This window comes from Daktulosphaira vitifoliae, unplaced genomic scaffold, assembly GCF_025091365.1.
Source record: "Daktulosphaira vitifoliae isolate Bord-2020 unplaced genomic scaffold, ASM2509136v1 Scaffold_2, whole genome shotgun sequence".
NCBI lineage: Eukaryota > Metazoa > Arthropoda > Insecta > Hemiptera > Phylloxeridae > Daktulosphaira > Daktulosphaira vitifoliae.
The window spans coordinates 14,542,682-14,561,040 of record NW_026099573.1 but is presented as its reverse complement, the minus strand read 5'-3'; the positions used below and the strand labels follow the sequence as shown (position 1 = coordinate 14,561,040).

At 25.7% G+C, this 18,359-nt stretch overlaps 1 protein-coding gene across 2 annotated transcripts; it reads left to right on the top strand.

Moving 5' to 3' along the window:
* Nucleotides 1-3,197: 3,197 nt before the first annotated feature.
* On the top strand, nucleotides 3,198-18,359 carry LOC126897861 (tubulin-specific chaperone C-like). 2 transcript variants are annotated; one of them, XM_050671790.1, is made up of 9 exons: nucleotides 3,204-3,385; nucleotides 3,511-3,549; nucleotides 4,107-4,127; nucleotides 6,546-6,584; nucleotides 9,150-9,245; nucleotides 13,042-13,113; nucleotides 14,884-14,994; nucleotides 18,108-18,125; nucleotides 18,169-18,359. In XM_050671790.1, the coding sequence occupies exons 1-9, from the start codon at nucleotides 3,308-3,310 to the stop codon at nucleotides 18,268-18,270; spliced, it is 576 nt and encodes a 191-aa protein (XP_050527747.1). In that variant the 5' UTR covers nucleotides 3,204-3,307; the 3' UTR covers nucleotides 18,271-18,359. The 2 variants fall into 2 exon arrangements, with proteins under 2 accessions (XP_050527749.1, XP_050527747.1); XM_050671792.1 differs by lacking the exon at nucleotides 14,884-14,994 and having other exon boundaries at nucleotides 3,198-3,385.

The following is an 18,359-nucleotide window of genomic DNA, read 5'->3' as shown; positions in this document are numbered from 1 at the left end:
AAAATTACAACAAACCAAAAAATTGTTTTAACAAATATCTTAATAAAAAGAAGTAATCAATAAACATTTTAAACATTTACCAAGTTCTGTTACGGCATTATCTTAACAGTATAAAAAAATCGTTAACACTTTATATTGTTCGTTTTGTAAACTTACATATAAAAAATAAATTCTACTGTAGATCTTATGACTGACCTTCGGAAAATCTGATTGATTCTGCCATATGTTTTTGACATTTTAATTTAATTATTATGTTATCTTATATATATATAAATGAATTGCTGTTCGTTAGTCTTGCAAAAAATCGAGAACGGCTGGACCGATTTAGCTAATTTTGGTCTTAAATTATTTGTGTAGAGAAGTCCAAAAAAGGTTTGAAAGGTGAGTGAATATGAAAATGTTCAGAATTAAATAAAAACATGATTGAATCAAAACGATGACTGAATCACTGGGATGTGCAAGATATGCGTATACCGATAATTTCAACGGATTTACTATTCGATTTTAAACGTCTACACTTTCCCGTACGTCTGGCCTTAGAGATGACCATAAATAAATCGCAAGACCAATCGTTGGAAGTTTGCGGAATCAACTTAAAATTTCCCTGTTTCACGCGTCGGAAACCCGTCATCTTTGTTTATTTACGCACCGCAAATAAAACAAAAAATATAGTATATTAGAAAGCTTTCAATTGATTAACAGACTGTATCATAACTGTGTGTGCCTATAAATATCAAATTGAAATCTTATAAATAGCCAGTATTTTAGGAAAACTCTGTTTTGTAAGTATCTCATTGTTGTGACAGGACTATTTTTTAAGCAAAATCATGTGTAATTAATTGAAAATAATAATAAAACCTCATTCATACCGATCATTTTTTTTTTAAATAATTACGGATTCCTTTTGTTTGTTTTAAGTTTTTTTTATACAAAAGTTTAACTTTTTTATTTATCGATTGAGGCAAACGAAGTCTGACGGGTCAGCTAGTTATATTATATTTTTAATTGTAATTACTAATTTGTTACTAAATATTATTTAGTTATAAATGTTGGTATTGCTGAAACTGGGCTATACACTTGCTCAAATTAAAAAGGTTGTAAATAATAAAATATTTCATTTCATCTGAATAAAAGTAAAAGTAAATAAAATTCTACGCGTAAACCCTTTTTATTCTCAATGTTAAATCCCAATAGTTTATCATTTAATCATCTTGTAACTAACAGATAATTGATAATAAAGTTTCATTATATTCAATACAACATTCTATATATAAAGTAAAAAATATACGGTAGCACAGTGGGGTCGAGGCACAGTGTAGACAAGGCATAGATGGGANTATCAGAAAGGTTTAAAGAAAAGTTGAAAAAAATTACTTTAGAACTAAAAATCGCTCCCCTGAAAAGTATAAAAATTTGTGTTAAAATCTTGTCATTGCAAGGAGACAATTCGTACTTCATCTAAACCTATGTACTGTCGTAGTGGTACAGTAGTACTAAATAAGATATTGTCACCTTCAAAATTCTTGTTGTTATATCTATTACTCATAATAGCAAAAATAAATATCGATAATAATTTATGGCGCATTGAAACCGTTATGGTTGTCTGTAGTATGATAAATTTCTATTTTAAATCCAAATGTTTACACAATTTAAAACACAATTGGTTGATCAAATAAAAAAAGTTTTAAGAACAAAATGGTTGAAAAAAATGTTTTCTATTATATCATCAAACTAAAAATAGGGGTTCAAAAAAAATAAAATTTTAGGTTTTTTATTCCTAAAAGAACTAAAACAAATTAATCAACTATATATTTTTGTAGATTTTTTTAAATCAACCTGTATGTACCTTTGCAAAAATTTAAGATATTCAAGTTTTTGAGTAAATGAGTGTCTTGTTCTTTATCTTTCACCTTCTATATAAACTGCTGTTGTAACCAATACATAATATAAAACTCATTTATTAAATTGTTTAGAATATTTAAGTTTATTATATAATGTATATTTTTGAAAACAACAAATGACAATAACATTGACAAACAAATACACTTAACAACACAAAAAGATAAAGATGTTTAAAAGGCTTTATATACTTTTATAACAGCGGCGGCTCGTGGCTTAGACGACGGGACGATCGCAGCCCTTACTAAAATTAATTAAAAGAAGAAAATTAATTGTATATTCTTAATTCTATATTTTTATTAAAAATGCAAATTTTTAATAGTAAAATAGTTATAATACGTTTGTCGTGTGCAACATTAAAGTTGTTTCCCTCGGTATATGCGGTTACGCCAGCGCTCACGAACAGTGTTTGACGACCAACAGCGTCGTCCGAACAATATTTTAAAACGTATATTATAAACGTGGCGTCCAATCGTGTTCAGCTACGATCTTATGTATAGGTTTTGGACGACCAGCAGCGTCGTCCATACAGTAAAATATTAGTATATTACTAAATTGGGTAATTTATTTTTAGAATTAATACGTGTACGCTCGTCGTTATCGATTGCTATAATTGTGTAATCGCTATTATTGTTATTTTCATTTCTATTTTCTACTGCGAACTTTAAAATAATAATACGTGTATTGTGTTTTATTTTATTTTATTTGACAATTTTTTATACATATAACTAGTGGTATTATGTTTAAGCAAAACCTATTTTGCTATATAAGCGAGCGAGAGAGGTCATCTGGGAGGATGCTAGCTAACCACAGATCCAATAAATAACGCGTAGTAATAATACAAACATAAAAGTAATCATAAAACATATATGTTAAAAGTTCTTTCAAGAATATCTTAATCTTAAGAGGTAGCGGGAACCCTTAAATGACTGGATACTATTTTAAGAGAAATCTAGTGTCTAGTGTTAAAATTATCAACCTCTAGAATTCACCTAAATACTGTAAACAACTAAATGTTTTTCGTTATATATTATTCAGTATTATGAAGTATTTTTTATATTCATCTTTGAAGTCTTGTAATGGTAGCAACTTTATTTTTTTTATACAAACATAGACTATAATTCAGTCTATTATTATCCTTAAATTCATATTATTTCAGTCATTTTTTTTTTATCTGTTTTAAATTTTTTCTACTTGGATTTTCATAAAAATTATTTAATAAATATTTACCTTAAGAACGTCAAAAGTTTAAAATAAAAAATTTATAATGCCAGATGTATTTTTAATATATTTTTTACACTTCTTGTACAACGTATTTAATACAAATTCATTTATTTCATATACACTTTCGTTTATAAATCTACATAAATTGTTTCATCATTTTTAGTTATTATAAGCTAAACAGAAAATGAAAATAAAACTCACTATTTTAATTTTATATTCAATGTCCGTAATGGTTTCATCGTCTAATAGTACAGGCAAAAGAGTAAGTCCAAAACNAGTTTCACCGGCTAATAGTACAGACAAAAGAGTAAGTCCAAAACCCATCTTAAAATATTATCAGTTTTTAATTTATCAACTAATAATCTTTCTGTTTTAATCAAAATAAAGCCTTGCTGTTTTCGTCCTTGTGTAAGCCATTCTATGAAAGTAAGTGTATAAACAAAATAATTTTAAATGTAATTTAAATTACATAGACAGATTACAGAGATCAGTTCGGAACAATATTGCCCAATCTAAAAGTTGGGTCAGGCCAAATCGGACCGTACTATTAATTTTATATTATGAAATTTAAAAATTAGACCAGGCCAGTTCGGGCCTTTAGATTTACATATAAATTTGGATCGGGTTAGACCGAATCTGAAAAAATACATTTTGGACTGACTTGTGACTAATGTTTTATATATATGTTCCAATCGGGCTTTAAAAAAATATCGAATCGATCGGACCATGCTTTTAAGGCCCAAACTCATCTCTGGTATATTTTCAGTTACTAGCTGTAATAAAATATAAAAATTATTCAGTAAAATTATGTTATTTCTGTACTAAAAACCCTTTCAAGAATCACTTTATAAAAGTGAAAGTAAAATAAAAATAAAATACGATTGAATTATAATTAACATTCTTATAAAAAAATATAAGAATGTAATTTTTTTAAGAATGTCAATAAAAATTAATTATCTATAAATTATTTATTTATTTATTAGGATAGTGATAATACTTCTCAGGTAAATATAGAAATACAGTTATTTTTTTAGTTTAGCGATCAGAGGTATATTTCCACGAAGATCTTAAAACTTCATTTTAGGGGAAGAAAATATATTTTTATAAATTTATTGAATAGGGGAGAACGAAGCAAGCTCGCAACGGGGGCAATTTTACTGTGATCGATTATTTATAAAGTAATTTAAGTAGGACAACATATAATGATACCATTATATTTATAAATTTTAAACAAAAATTATTTTTAATATTTTCATCTATGACTAAATAGCGTAAATAATTAGGTCAAAGTAAATTTTTCATTTAATTTTAAAAAATTGGTGTTTTATTCCAAAAGCTACTTGATCTGCTATTTCCTTATTAATATCCTGATTAAGAAAAAGTATGACGAATGAAAAAGGGATATAAATATCTCATAAAAAATTGTGTTCATTCATACACTTTTCAATAAGTTATAACATTATAAAGTTAAAAATGTAAAAATTATCGAGAATTTTCACACAAAAATAGCATTCGGTAACTATTTTCATCGTGAAGACAAAATAAAATCCGAAAATTTTTTTTTCCATAGTAAAGTAAATTACATTAGCTTTAATTTAAGATATACATAAAAGTGTCAGACTTTCCGTAACATTTTCTAAAATTAAGTTGAAAATGTTAATTTTTTGTGAAAAAATTGTCATTTTAAACCCCCCCCCTGTACACAGGTAAAGGGTTACATTAAAAAAAAAATATACTAAATGAAAGGTAATGACATCATGCATCTATAAAAAATAATATATTAATCCATATATTTTTCAAAAAGTTATAGCATTATAAAGTTAAAATATAAAAAATAATTTTTATACAAAAATCGTATTTTTTCATTAAAAATCATTTTTTTCAAGTTTTGAGGTTAATGTCTTCGACTAGATACGATTTGTGATTTTTTGACGTATCGTTANCTCTGATTTTCTCTAAAAAAAAATTGAAAAAATTTCGAAAATTAGCGATTTTTAAATTTATAATTTTTTGGAGGTTTCCCCCATTTCCAGGGAACGAGGGAATTTTTTTCAAGTTTTGAGGTTAATGTCTTCGACTAGATACGATTTGTGATTTTTTGACGTATCGTTAAGAAAAATCGGTTGTGTAAGATCTGAAAAAAAGTGGTAACAGACACAAAAAAAAACACATTATAGTAAAATTCTCAGCTTCGAAAGTTCGAATCAAAGCTAAAAATTGTAAACAAGAAAATTTCTTTTGTACTGTGTAATGATATTTATTAGTCTATATTAACTTATTTCCACCAATGCATTAAATTCTATATGATTTAACTAAGTAATGAAGAAATCGGTTCGGTGAGAGGTAAGAAAAAGTAGTAACAGACACAAAAAAAAAAAATAAATAAAAATAAACACATTTTAGTAAAACCAATACCTTCTAGTTTCCCATCGAAGCTAAAATATGATTTTTGTAAAAAAATTATTTTTTATATTTTTAACTTTATAATGCTATAACTTTTTGAAAGATTTATGGATCAATATAATTCTTTTTTTTATGGATGCATGATGTCTTTAACTATTATTTGGTATATTTTCTTTATATATCTGACTCTGTACCTGCCTACAGGGGGGATTCAAAATGACAACTTTTTCACAAAAAATTTACTTTTTCGACTAAAGTTTGAAAGTGTTCCGGACAGTCTGACACTTTTATATATATCTTAAATTAAAGCTAAAGTAATGTACTTTATTATGAAAAAAAAAATTTCGGACTTTATTTTGTCTTCACGGTAAAAACAGACATTAAAGTTATTATAAAAAATATTATTTTTGTAAAAAAAAATTCTTTTTTATATTTTTAAATTTATAATGCTATAACTTTTTGTAAAGTGCATGGATCAATACAATTTTTATGGGAAATAATATTAATATCCCTCTGTCATTCGACATAATTTTTTTTTAAATAACACCATTTCCTTTTATATATATATTTATATATTTATTTATGTATTATAAATATATATAGATATTTATTTATTCATATATTACACTTATAAATCATAAAACTTGTAATCAGGATATTAATAAGGAAATAGGAGATCATGTAGTTTTTTGAATAATCCATCAATTTTTTAGAATTAAACACTATCTACAGATTTGCATCGAAGTGTTATTTATGATAGTGATTTTACTCACTGTCAAATATCATAATGCTTGTCCCAACAATACCACATCGATACTGTGCTGGGTTTTTAAATAAACATGTAGCATATTTGAATTTATGTTTCCAAATTCGAATATAAAAATTGTTATGTATAAATAATTTTAATTCTGAGTTTTCATCTATGACAATATTCATATTTAAACAAACAAAATATTTTTTTCAAAAGTATACGTTTATTACGAATTATTATTTTAAATCAAAAATAATTTTTATTTTAGGACACCTTGGATGAAGTAACTGAAAAAACTAGAGATATGGTAAAAACAATTTATATTTAAATGTATTTTATTTATAATAATTTAAAAACTGAATAAACTTATAATTCTAGAACAAACTACTTGATATTTTTAAGTTTAAAATATAAAGCTACTATGAACTCAAATTATTTTCTAAAAACTCTCCAATAAATTGATTATACTGGATATTATACCAGGTTTAATTTAATCATTTTTAATTCAGTGATATTTTGAATTACTTTATTTTTAAATAATTTTTACAGACTTTGACTCAAATTAAATTATATTATATCACAATAAGTACTCTCCCAATAGTTATTATTGTCCCATCAAAATTTTATAAAAGAATAGAACTGAAAATCAGCTGTTTTACACATTTTAAAAAAGTAAAAAAAAAATTTTATATTAGAAACAAATAATAAAAAATCTTAACCTGTAAAAATTATTTTAAAAAAAATTACACAAAATATTTATTTCATCAAAATATATTAAAGATGTCAAATCTGTTGAGTCACCATATATACATGCTGAAAAAGGAAAATATATAATATAGACAAAAACATGATAAAAACTTAAAAACTTTTATAAAATTGTTTTGAGTATATCTCATTAAATTATATAGCAATCAGATAATACATACTATTAATTTAAATGCTTTTAAAGATAATATTTACATTTATAGTTTATTCTTTGTTAGCGTAATAACACATGATAAATTTCTGAAGCAAGATAATAAATTAAATAAAAAATTTAATTAACTGTTCTTTTAAAACTTCACAATTCACTTTTTAACCGTTACTGAAAATTCTCTAATAGAAAAAGTATTTGTCATAAAACTAATAACAAAAATATTAATATCTATTAAGTTGATATGCAAACATGATTGATCTCTTTTATAAAAAAAGTTAAATATATTTGAATTGATTGACGTAATGTGTGTCTCCAAAGGGCAGAAATGGATTTAAGGAGCTTACAATTTCTTAATATTTATACAATTTTTCAGTGGTAATATTTTAACAACTTTTGGTTAATCCGTAATTAAAATTGATTATTGAGTTTTAGTTACATGATAAACTCTTACGATCATCATTTTTAGATACATCAGAAGGATTTTTATTAATTGGGTATTAATTTAAAATTCATTGTTGATCTAGAGTTATTTAATTTTTTAATGACGTCTGATTGAATAAACTGATGTAAAATACTATACGTAATAAATCAATTTTGGAACATTTTTAAATAGTTAAATCATCAAACTAAAATTAAATACTTTTTATAGATTATAAAAATTATTCATATTTTTATGCTATATTTTACCATATGATTACTACTTGTATTTTAAGTTTATAAAATAGTTAGTTTTAGTTTTTATTGAGGTGGACATAATGCCCATGCACTCAGACCTGTTGGTCCATTGTGTGCACCCCATACCGAATTGTCTTGATTCGGTTTACCCACGTAAGTCTTATCACCAAAGTGTTATTACATTATACCTATCATTGTATAAGGGTGGACCATCAAGTCTCCCCTATGGATGATAAAAGAGTCCTGTCTTTCCGGCGAAACAAAGTATCTCTCTGGGTCTTAGATTTCTTAGATCTTCTTTTTCAGGAAAGAGTTTACTCAAGTAGTTTAAAATTCCTTAGATTTAGCCCCTTAATCTGGTCACCATTAATCCATGGTTCCTGAATAAGTGCTATTTGTAAGGGTATTGTATGCCTCTCAGTTAGGGTCCTTAGTAATACATTACTGGCCCCCTTACTGTGATGCAGGTTTATTTTCGTGAATTGAATTCTATTGTCAGGGATTCAGAAAAACTGATGTGGACGCTTGAGAAAGCACGCTGTACTGGGTGTGATACAAGTGTCTGTAATAGTCCCTGTATTACATAACCCTCTCTGTGGGTGGTGTTCCCCCGCCGTCCCCAGGTGGCGACCGTTCCTTAGGTTTGCTCTTCACATTTCTTTTTGGATCTGTGGAGAGGTTCCCCTCAGCTGCGGCCGTTATTGAGGGTGGCGGTTTCATGGATCCCTTTCCCTTACGTAACACACTTCCTCCCTTTCCTTTCGAGGCAGTAGTGAAGTGTGTCCGTTTGTTCTTTACCTGTGCCTTACCTCCTTTTCCGAGTGACACTGGTGATTCCTCAGCCTTCCTCTTCCCAGATTTTTGAAGTGTGGATTTTTTCACATCCTTCCAGGCTGGTGGCTGCGTAAATTGGTGGTATCATAAAAAAATTTTAATTTTAATGAATTTCGAACAATTTTAGTACAACTCATTAAGTACAAACACTTTGATACATAAAGTGGTTATGTAGTGAGTTTGGGTACCCTAAAATGTAAAATGTTGTGCCCAACTAAATATGTATTGATGGAAGAGTTATTACGTACTGTGTTAATTTTCAATATTTGAAACTACATTTTTTTGTCATAATACTAGCTGATTCAATTAATCTACTTAAAAAAAATTACTTATTACTACAATATATTACAAGCTATATGCTATAAAAAAAAAAAATTATACTTATACCCTAGGTAATTTTAATTACTTTAACCAATATTTTTTAGAAATGTTTGTTGTTGTTTTTAGTTACACCAATTAAGCCAAAAAGATAACAAATCAGATACAACATTTCATGAATTTGTAAATAATCTAAAAAATGCCTTAGACAAAATATTAGAAAAGGTAAAATTTTCAAATTATAACAACAGAAGTTTAAAAAGGAAATTTAAAAAACGGTAGCACTGTTTGACCGCAGTACAGTGAGGACGTGACATAGTTAAGACAAGTATTGATGATATCATACAGTAATTAAAATTACTATCATAAGAAAGGCTTCGATAAAAATCTAGAATTTTAAAAAAAAGGTGGATAATTCCAAAAGAAATTTCGAATCCTATTTTCTTAGATATATACTAATTAGTAGTTCCTTGATTTATATATATAATATATGAGTATATACTTTAATTTAGTAATTAAATTTAGTATAAATTTGATATTGAATAATTTAATATTGTAATTTTTACGGTGATATTATAAAAAATTTTATAGTAGTTCTATATTTCGTTAGTTCTATGACATACATGTATAAAAATTCAAGGACTTAATTAAAAAATTTCTAGAAAATAATTTTTTGTTAATTATGAGTAAATGCACTGGTCTATAATCAATATCCATCATAATCAAAATCATTAGAAATTTATATAATTACTATATACAGTAAATTTATAAGAAAAGTTCAAAACTTCGATGAAAACACAATTTATAGCTTCGATCTGAAACTGAAAATAGTATTTTACTATGATTTATTTATTTATTTTTTTTTTGTGTCTGTTACCACTTTTTCTCACTGAACCGATTTCTTTCAATGATACGTCAAAAGATCATAAATCGTATTTAGTTGAAGACATTACCCCAAAAAATTTTTAATTTTCCCCTCATTCCCCGTAGAAAATGAAGAAAATCACCCAAAAAATTACGATTTTTAAAATCAGTAAATTTCGTCATTTTTTTCACTTTTTTTTCTAAAAATACCATAACTTATTGAAAAATGATGAAATAAAAATATTTTTTTTATAGTAAACCTTAAATATTTTCATTCCAATTGATATTATTTTTTTGAAAATCTGACCCTTTACCTGCACACAGGGGAGATTCAAAATAGTCACTTCTGCACAAAAATTTAATTTTTGAACATTTTCCGGAAATATTGATACTTTTATATAATCTTAAATTAAGGCTTATATTATATATTTTGTAGTTTATGTAATAGTCTGTGTGATATACTTAACTATGAAAATAAAATTTCGAAATGATGAAAATGGTTATCATATTCAATAATATGCTATTTTTGTGTTAAAATGTTTATTATTGAATTTTAATTTATTTTAATATACCTTATAAGGGGAGTAACTTGAATTTCATGAATATTATATAAATAAATGTAATTGACATAGAACATAGAATTAAACTTATTTCAATTACCTTTTTCTTTTAAGTCAAAAAAGTAATTTTAACATTTGAATCAGCTTAAATTGCCAATTTTATCAAACAACGAATGCCAGTTATGATAATAACATCTATACTTGTTCCAACTATGCCACAACCATACTGTGACATGCCCCACTGTGCTACCGATTTTTTGTGTGTGTTTTTATCGTAGTAAATAAATTTAATAGAAATTATAGTAATCATTTCTATATAACTTTTAGTGTATAAAAAGATGCTGGAATTGAAATATTCTTAATTCATTTTTTAATTATACAATAATTATTTATATTGATATATTGTTGCTCATATAACATTCTTTTTGTTACGTATTTTTTAAATTAAAATATATTTATTGATTCGTAACCTAATAATCAAACATAAATATTTATTATATTAAAAGGATTTTGTTGTTATTTAGTCTATAGGCGAAACTATACCTTTGTGTTAGACAAGGCAAACAAAATTGGATCCTGTTTCAATGACTTTTTTTTTGTGTTCTAGTCAAACTAGGAGATTTTAGTCTACAAGTTAGAGCCAATTTTTTGTGTGAGACAATAAATAGAAAGTAGAGGGAAAAGAAGAAAAAACTGTATGGTATTTATAGATTTGGAGAAACCTTATGATAGGTTGGATAGAGGCATTTGTACCAGAGTAAAAAGTTTGAGTGGAGTAATAAAAGATTTTAGGGTAAGACTTAAAGTGCACCAAGGTACTGCTTTAAGCCCTTACTTATTTTATATAGTAATGGATAAAATTACTAGAGAAATACAAGGAGAGGTACCGTGATACATGTTGTTCGCTGACAATATAGTGTTAATAGGAGAAAATAGGGGTAAATTGATCAAAGGCTATAGGTGTGAAGATCAGCTCTTGAAGGAAAGGGATTAAGAATATGTAGGCGTAATACATAGCATATAGAGCACAAGTTTAACAAAAAAAAACACAAAGTAGGTGAAATGAGGAGACCAGTGACAATAGGCGAGGACGTGATTGGTGAGGTGAAAAGTTTAAAGTATTTAGGATCAATTTTGCAAAAGAGCGGTGGTATGGACGAGGATATAAAACATAGAATTAAGTTTGTGCGGGTATAGTGGAGAAAAGCGTCTGGTGTCTTATGCGACAAAAGTATTCCAATGAGACTGAAAGGTAAATTCTACAAGACTGTAGTGAGACCAGCTATGATGTATTGTTCAAAGCGTTGGGTGGTTGATAAGAAAGTAGAGCAGAAAATGAGTGTAGCTGATATGAGAATGCTTAGATGGATGAGTGGAGTAACTAGAGAAGATAGGATAAGAAATGACTATATAAGAGGGAGTATAGGAGTAGCGTCAATCGTAGATAATATAATAGAAAATAAACCTAGATGGTTTGGTCATGTTATTTGGAGAGAAGAATCGGAAGCTTTAAGAACAGTTATAGATATTAATGTTGAAGGAAGAAGAAGTATTGTACTTATTATATTATAAAAAAAGAAATCGGTAGATGTGAAGTTTAATAAGGGTGGCCGACGCCAAGTAGTTGCGATAAAGATGAGGAATAATAAGAAAAACAAAATATTCTGATTACAAGTTTTATGTTTAAGTATTAAATTTAATTAATTTGATTGTATAAAATATTTAATAATAACAATTTTTTTAGAAAATTAAATTTTCAACGATTATTGTATAAAAAATTTAACAATAACTAATATCGTTCGACAGATATAACAAATTATATATAAATATAGCAATTTCGACTAGTTGAATAGTTAACTATTTTGTCATTTAAAAAAAACTTTGCAGAAAATATAATTAAAAATTAAAATATAAATATATAATTACGAATTTTGTACATTATATTTAGTTCTATATTTTCTATATATTTTTTTTTCACTGAGCACTCATTTATGGGTCAAAAAAAAAATAAAAAAACTACCCATTATTTTGGCCAATTTTTAACCCCAATAATTAATTTATTTGATCGACCTGAAATTTGTATGGTTTCTATGTACACCAATAGGTTTGGGGGAACAAGTAAGGCCTAAGAATTTTCTTTAACTAAGAAATACCTTAATTAGTGTATTCGATTTTACTTAAAATAATAAGTTTTTTGTAAATTTTTTTTGGTTTTTCTTAGTTACATATGTAATTCCATTTATCTGTTATAAAATATTTGTTATGTTCATTCCTTATGTTGTATAATAAGGGCTTCAACTTTATTTTTTATAATAACAACACACAAAATTAACTAGTTTAATTATTAGATAATGATCTTACTATGAAAATGACTAGTTGATAACAACCTTTGGAAAGCTAGTTAAAATATTTTATAACAGATAAATGGAATGACATATGTAATTAACATGACTTCTCAAACATTTTGTCCAATTGCACTTTTCAAAATATTATGTTTTAAATAATGCATTTTTAAAGCATAAAATAGTAAAAATTTGCAAAGTCTTTAAATAAAGTACATACTAATATTATATTTAAAATTATTGAATGTTATATAGTATAAAAATTCGTCAAAGGATAATCCAGAAAATACAAAAAAACTTCATTCTGCCGTATCCAAAGTGTATGAGGTAATAGATAAAGTAATATTAAATTTTTATTAAACTTATTTTAATTAAACCAGTAATTTATTATATAATTTTCCATGAATACAAATTAAAATTAACATAATTTAATAAGTTTTAAAATTCAGTAGACAAAAGTTACCCTAAAAAATGATTTAGCGGTAAGGCCTAGGAAATAAACATGTCAAATTTTTGGTTGCAATAAAAATGAAGCAACTTCATAAATAAAATTTAAAACTTATAAAATTTGAATAGATCCATAATTTACATAAGAAATCATGCTGTTATTAATACTTTTACTAAACATATATCACAAAAGAACTAACTTTTAGAAATAAGAATAAAAACTGTTTAAATATTATTAAAAATAATAAGTGGAAAATTACTGGTGAATTTAAAGCTTAAATCATTTACATTAAAATTTTTTTTAACTACAATAAATAAACATTAATATGTTCATAATAAAATTCTTTACCACTAAAAATTGTTGAGGCTCTATTGCCTTTCTAAACCTCTTCATAAATACGACTCTATACGCAATAATAAAAATAGCATAACCCACAACTGGCTTCCAGGCTTCATTCATAAATGTTAATAACTTCCAAAATACTGGTTCAAATGTTATTGGACCCATCATTTTCTTTGTTATATAATTTTACGTTTTATGAACTAGTTAAGTATGTATGTCATAATTTATCAATAAAACTTATTTATAATTCAATAGTTATAAATGTTAGACATACGCATTGAAAAAAAAACCAAAAACATGTTTACGTGTCAAAATGACAAAATTTAAAGTAATTTTCTTTCTTAATTTCTTTTATTTCAAAATATTTATTTTCAGTTAACACTCAATAGAAACAAAAAGGATGGCGTATAGTATCACTATAATCTGTCATTAAAATTAATTAGTCCGGTGACTTGATATCAAGTTCTGGGAAAACATTTGTTTTGATCTTCAGACTTTAAGCACTTTATGATTACTGTTACCTTTCACAAATATCACAAAACTGACTTATAATNAATTTCTTTTATTTCAAAATATTTATTTTCAGTTAACACTCAATAGAAACAAAAAGGATGGCGTATAGTATCACTATAATAAAACATTTGTTTTGATCTTCAGACTTTAAGCACTTTATGATTACTGTTACCTTTCACAAATATCACAAAACTGACTTATAATTAATGCTTACTGCACTCTCAAGACATTTTAGATTTGACGCCAAAAATAACAACGCGTATTAGACTACTCGCGGTGAATACTATCTGATGTAATCAGCTAAATCTACTTAATAAATAATAAGTCAATAACAGCTTACGAACTAGTATTTGAGAACTTATTAACATTTTAAAATGTAAACTGGGATGAGTCACTTGTAATTATTTTTTCTCACTTGCTCAATATAACTAAAATTTTTCTAAAATTATTTTTATTTTGAGTTATTGAGTATACCTTGTATGTGCATAATCTAACATTAAAATTATTATTATATGTAATTTTATAAAATTTGAAAAATTTTTATATCAGTAAAAAAATTAATTTTTAAATAAAACCGTATTTTACATATTTCTTAGTTTAAATATAATGACTTATATTATTTTTAATTTCATATTTATTCATACTTACGAAGTTCATTGATGTTTAACATATAATGTTTTTTTATAAATATTAAGATAAAAATATATTGAGGAATAGAAAACATAAATAAATAATTTCTCTTTTTATAAAAAGGGAATTGTTACATAAATTATTTTTTTTCTTATCAATTTTAGGCATTAAATAATGATGAAAATCAAATAAATGAAAACAATAATAATGATAACGAAACAGATGAAGTCAATGCAATTTCATGCTTCGGTTTTAAACCAGATAAATTGATTGCGGTAAAAAACTTTCAATATGTGCAGATAAATTTTTTTCCCTAAATATCTAATTGATACTTAATCATACTCATAAAGAGTGTTTAATTAATATATATATATGGGATTTAAAATAATATGTAACAATTAATCACAAAAAATCGAAAGAACATGTCTTTATAAAACAATATAGTACTTTAATTAAGGTCACAAAAATTTTAGAAATTTACAGTACGTCTTTCCAGTGTTACGTCTTAATAACAACAACCAAAATCTATTTCCATAGATTTTCAAAGAAAACTATAACCATGGAAAATATTTAATTAATAAACCCACATACATTTTTTTTTGTGAATAGATAAACAGGCATTATGCAACACTTCAGACAATGACGTATCTCAAATAGATATTTTTCTTATTTCATATGTGTCCCTGGCTTGTAGATCTTAGCTTTCTGTAGTAACACAAATAAAAAATTAATTAATTTTAGATAGATAGTTAATTTAATAGTAAATAGGTGTAGGTGAATAGTCGCCGTTGTTTCGTCAACTAATATTATCCAATATAATATACGAGACCCTTTGTGATTGAGTTACTAATAAATAAAATAAATTATCTCTGACGGGGTGTGGATAAGAGGGTTCGTCAAGAACAGACCTGAACTAAACCTACGAATAGTCAGGATCTGCTAGAATACTTGTATAAATGAATGCGATAAAAATGTAGACTATACATTTCTTAGCGTATAATAGTTGAACAAGCTCAGCAATAATTATTTTATAAACCTTTAAATAACTCACCTAAGGTTTTGTATGTGATTCAAGATTTTATAATGTAAAGGTAACGAAGTTGAATAAATTTGAAATCTGAATAAATTCTAGTCTTCACTTCCACTTCTTCTACTTTCACTTATAAGTTGAACGTCAGTCCGCGTTTAACTAGCTATGCTTTTTGGGATAGTTTATTTGGAAACCTTTTAATTCGATTATTTTTATGGATGATCTCGATTATAAAATGACACCATCTGTGATTCTTTATATAAAAATTATATAAAAAGTGTTATTGTACAAAGTACAATGAAATACAGTTATGCATGTATAGTATTAGGTAGCCACGCGCTAGAATGACTTATCTACATAATTTAAAGTACATTATGTGTCTAAATTATAAAGGTTACATATTTTGAATAATTTAGATGTAAAAATTGATTAAATTTTATTTAGAATAATTAAAACATAAGAGTTTATGTATATTACAACATTTATATTGGATTAAATTTCGTGCAAACATTAATAATATCTATTGAGAATGTGTCCAGTGTTAAATTTATAATTATTTATTAATGTATAGTTGAGTTTCTTACAAACAATTGTTCCATTTAACAAATTATTAAGTTCCGATATTTTTATACACTTTGATCGCGTATCATTTTTATTTTATATGATTTCATCAGTTGAATATATATTTAATTTTAACTCCTATTTATGGTTTTTATACAATTTATTTGTAATCATAACTTTTGGATTTATTATCTGAATAACTTTATTCTCCTATCAAGTATAAATAAGTATAATAACTTATTTTTTTAAGATTCACTAATTCATACCTAACAATTGTTTGGTATGAATTATTTTAAAAGTATGTGTTTACTGTGTCATATTAAATATTATTTTTGACTTCTTCATTAAAAGCTGTTACATCTATTATTTATTATTTGTCTATTTGATAAATTGCTATAGTGTTATGACTGTCTTTAGATTCGGTCCTAATATTTGAGGCATTAGTTTCCATACTTGATACATTTAGTCAAAATATGTGATTGTAGTTCCCCATGATTCGCACATTGATGCTTCTTTTCCTCCAATTGAATATTCATGAGTCAATCGGTGGGTATGACCTATTCTCAGTCAGTTAATTATCATATTATCTATCCTTTTGGGTAAGTATCTAAGCCATTTATCTGTTTCTCTTATTATTTCTCTAAGTTTGTTGTTTTCTTTGTTCCATACATATTCCTATTCATATCTTATGTTTTTTTCAGTGTATTTTTTTAAGTATCCATATGAAGCAGTTTCTTAAATTGTAGCTTCATTATTTGTAATTGATTTTTTAGCATACTCATCTGCTGTTTCATTGCCATGAATTCCTAAAAAAAAGAAATAATATTACTTTCATAACTTTTTTACTATACTAGTTTTGACCAGAAAAATTTAGTAGGCATTTTTATTGTTTTTTAATCGTTAACTAAATCTGCTTTCTGTTCACTTTCAAAATTCGAAACTAATCAATCACTTGCCGTATTGAAGGCATAATTGATTTATTTTTTTACTATTACTTTAATTTTAACTCAATAAAATAAAATGTAGATGGCAGTTTTCATCTGATATACTAATTTATGCGCAGACGTGTGACGATGAGCGTTACAGATGAGTAGCCAAATTTATTTATTTACTTTTATTTTTATTTAAAAATGATTCAATAAATCCTTCATGTTAATATCATCTTAACAAACACGTTATAACTTTCCCACTCTATGTTTTAAAATGCTTGTAACTCAATGAGTATTTGCCCTGAAATTACTAATGACCTAACACAATTTTTTTGTAAAAATAGGGCTAAAAATGGCTATTTTAATTAAAAATCTAAAACATTTAAAAAAAAAAATTTTCTTATTNGGCTAAAAATGGCTATTTTAATTAAAAATCTAAAACATTTAAAAAAAAAAATTTTCTTATTAATAATAAATAATAAAAAATATGTTTTTAAGGTAGTCTAAAAAGACAATAAATATTTTAAAAAATAATAATAATAACAAAATTATAATTGTATCAAAAGTTATTAGCGTTGTCAGTTGGGTCTGAGACATTATGTATACTTAACTGATTTATAGGTCAATCTTCATAAATCAGGCGAGATTTAGTCATTGCACATCGAGTGAGTCGGACCCCTACATGTATCCCTAGTATTGATACCTCAAACACACAAAAATTGTATTTCCGAGATAAAAACATTATCGAAAGGTTATACACAAATAAAAATGTTCTATTACTTAATATCAAAAAAATTCCAATACGATATTATATGTGTTACAAACGTTGCATATTTTTTGAAGAGTATACTTAGTATAATTATTTCAGGCTTACAGACAAAATGGTGTAACAGGAGCTTGTATTGAAAATAGCAAGATTATGATGAAAGNCAACAGGAGCTTGTATTGAAAATAGTAAGATTATGATGAAAGAGATATTCAAAATTGCAGTCGAAGAGTTTAAAAGTATAATGGAAGATTGGGAAATATGATATTATCACTTATAATATTAACATAAAATATAATGTTATCATTTGTACATGTATGTCACATATTATGAATATACAAAATAACCAAAATA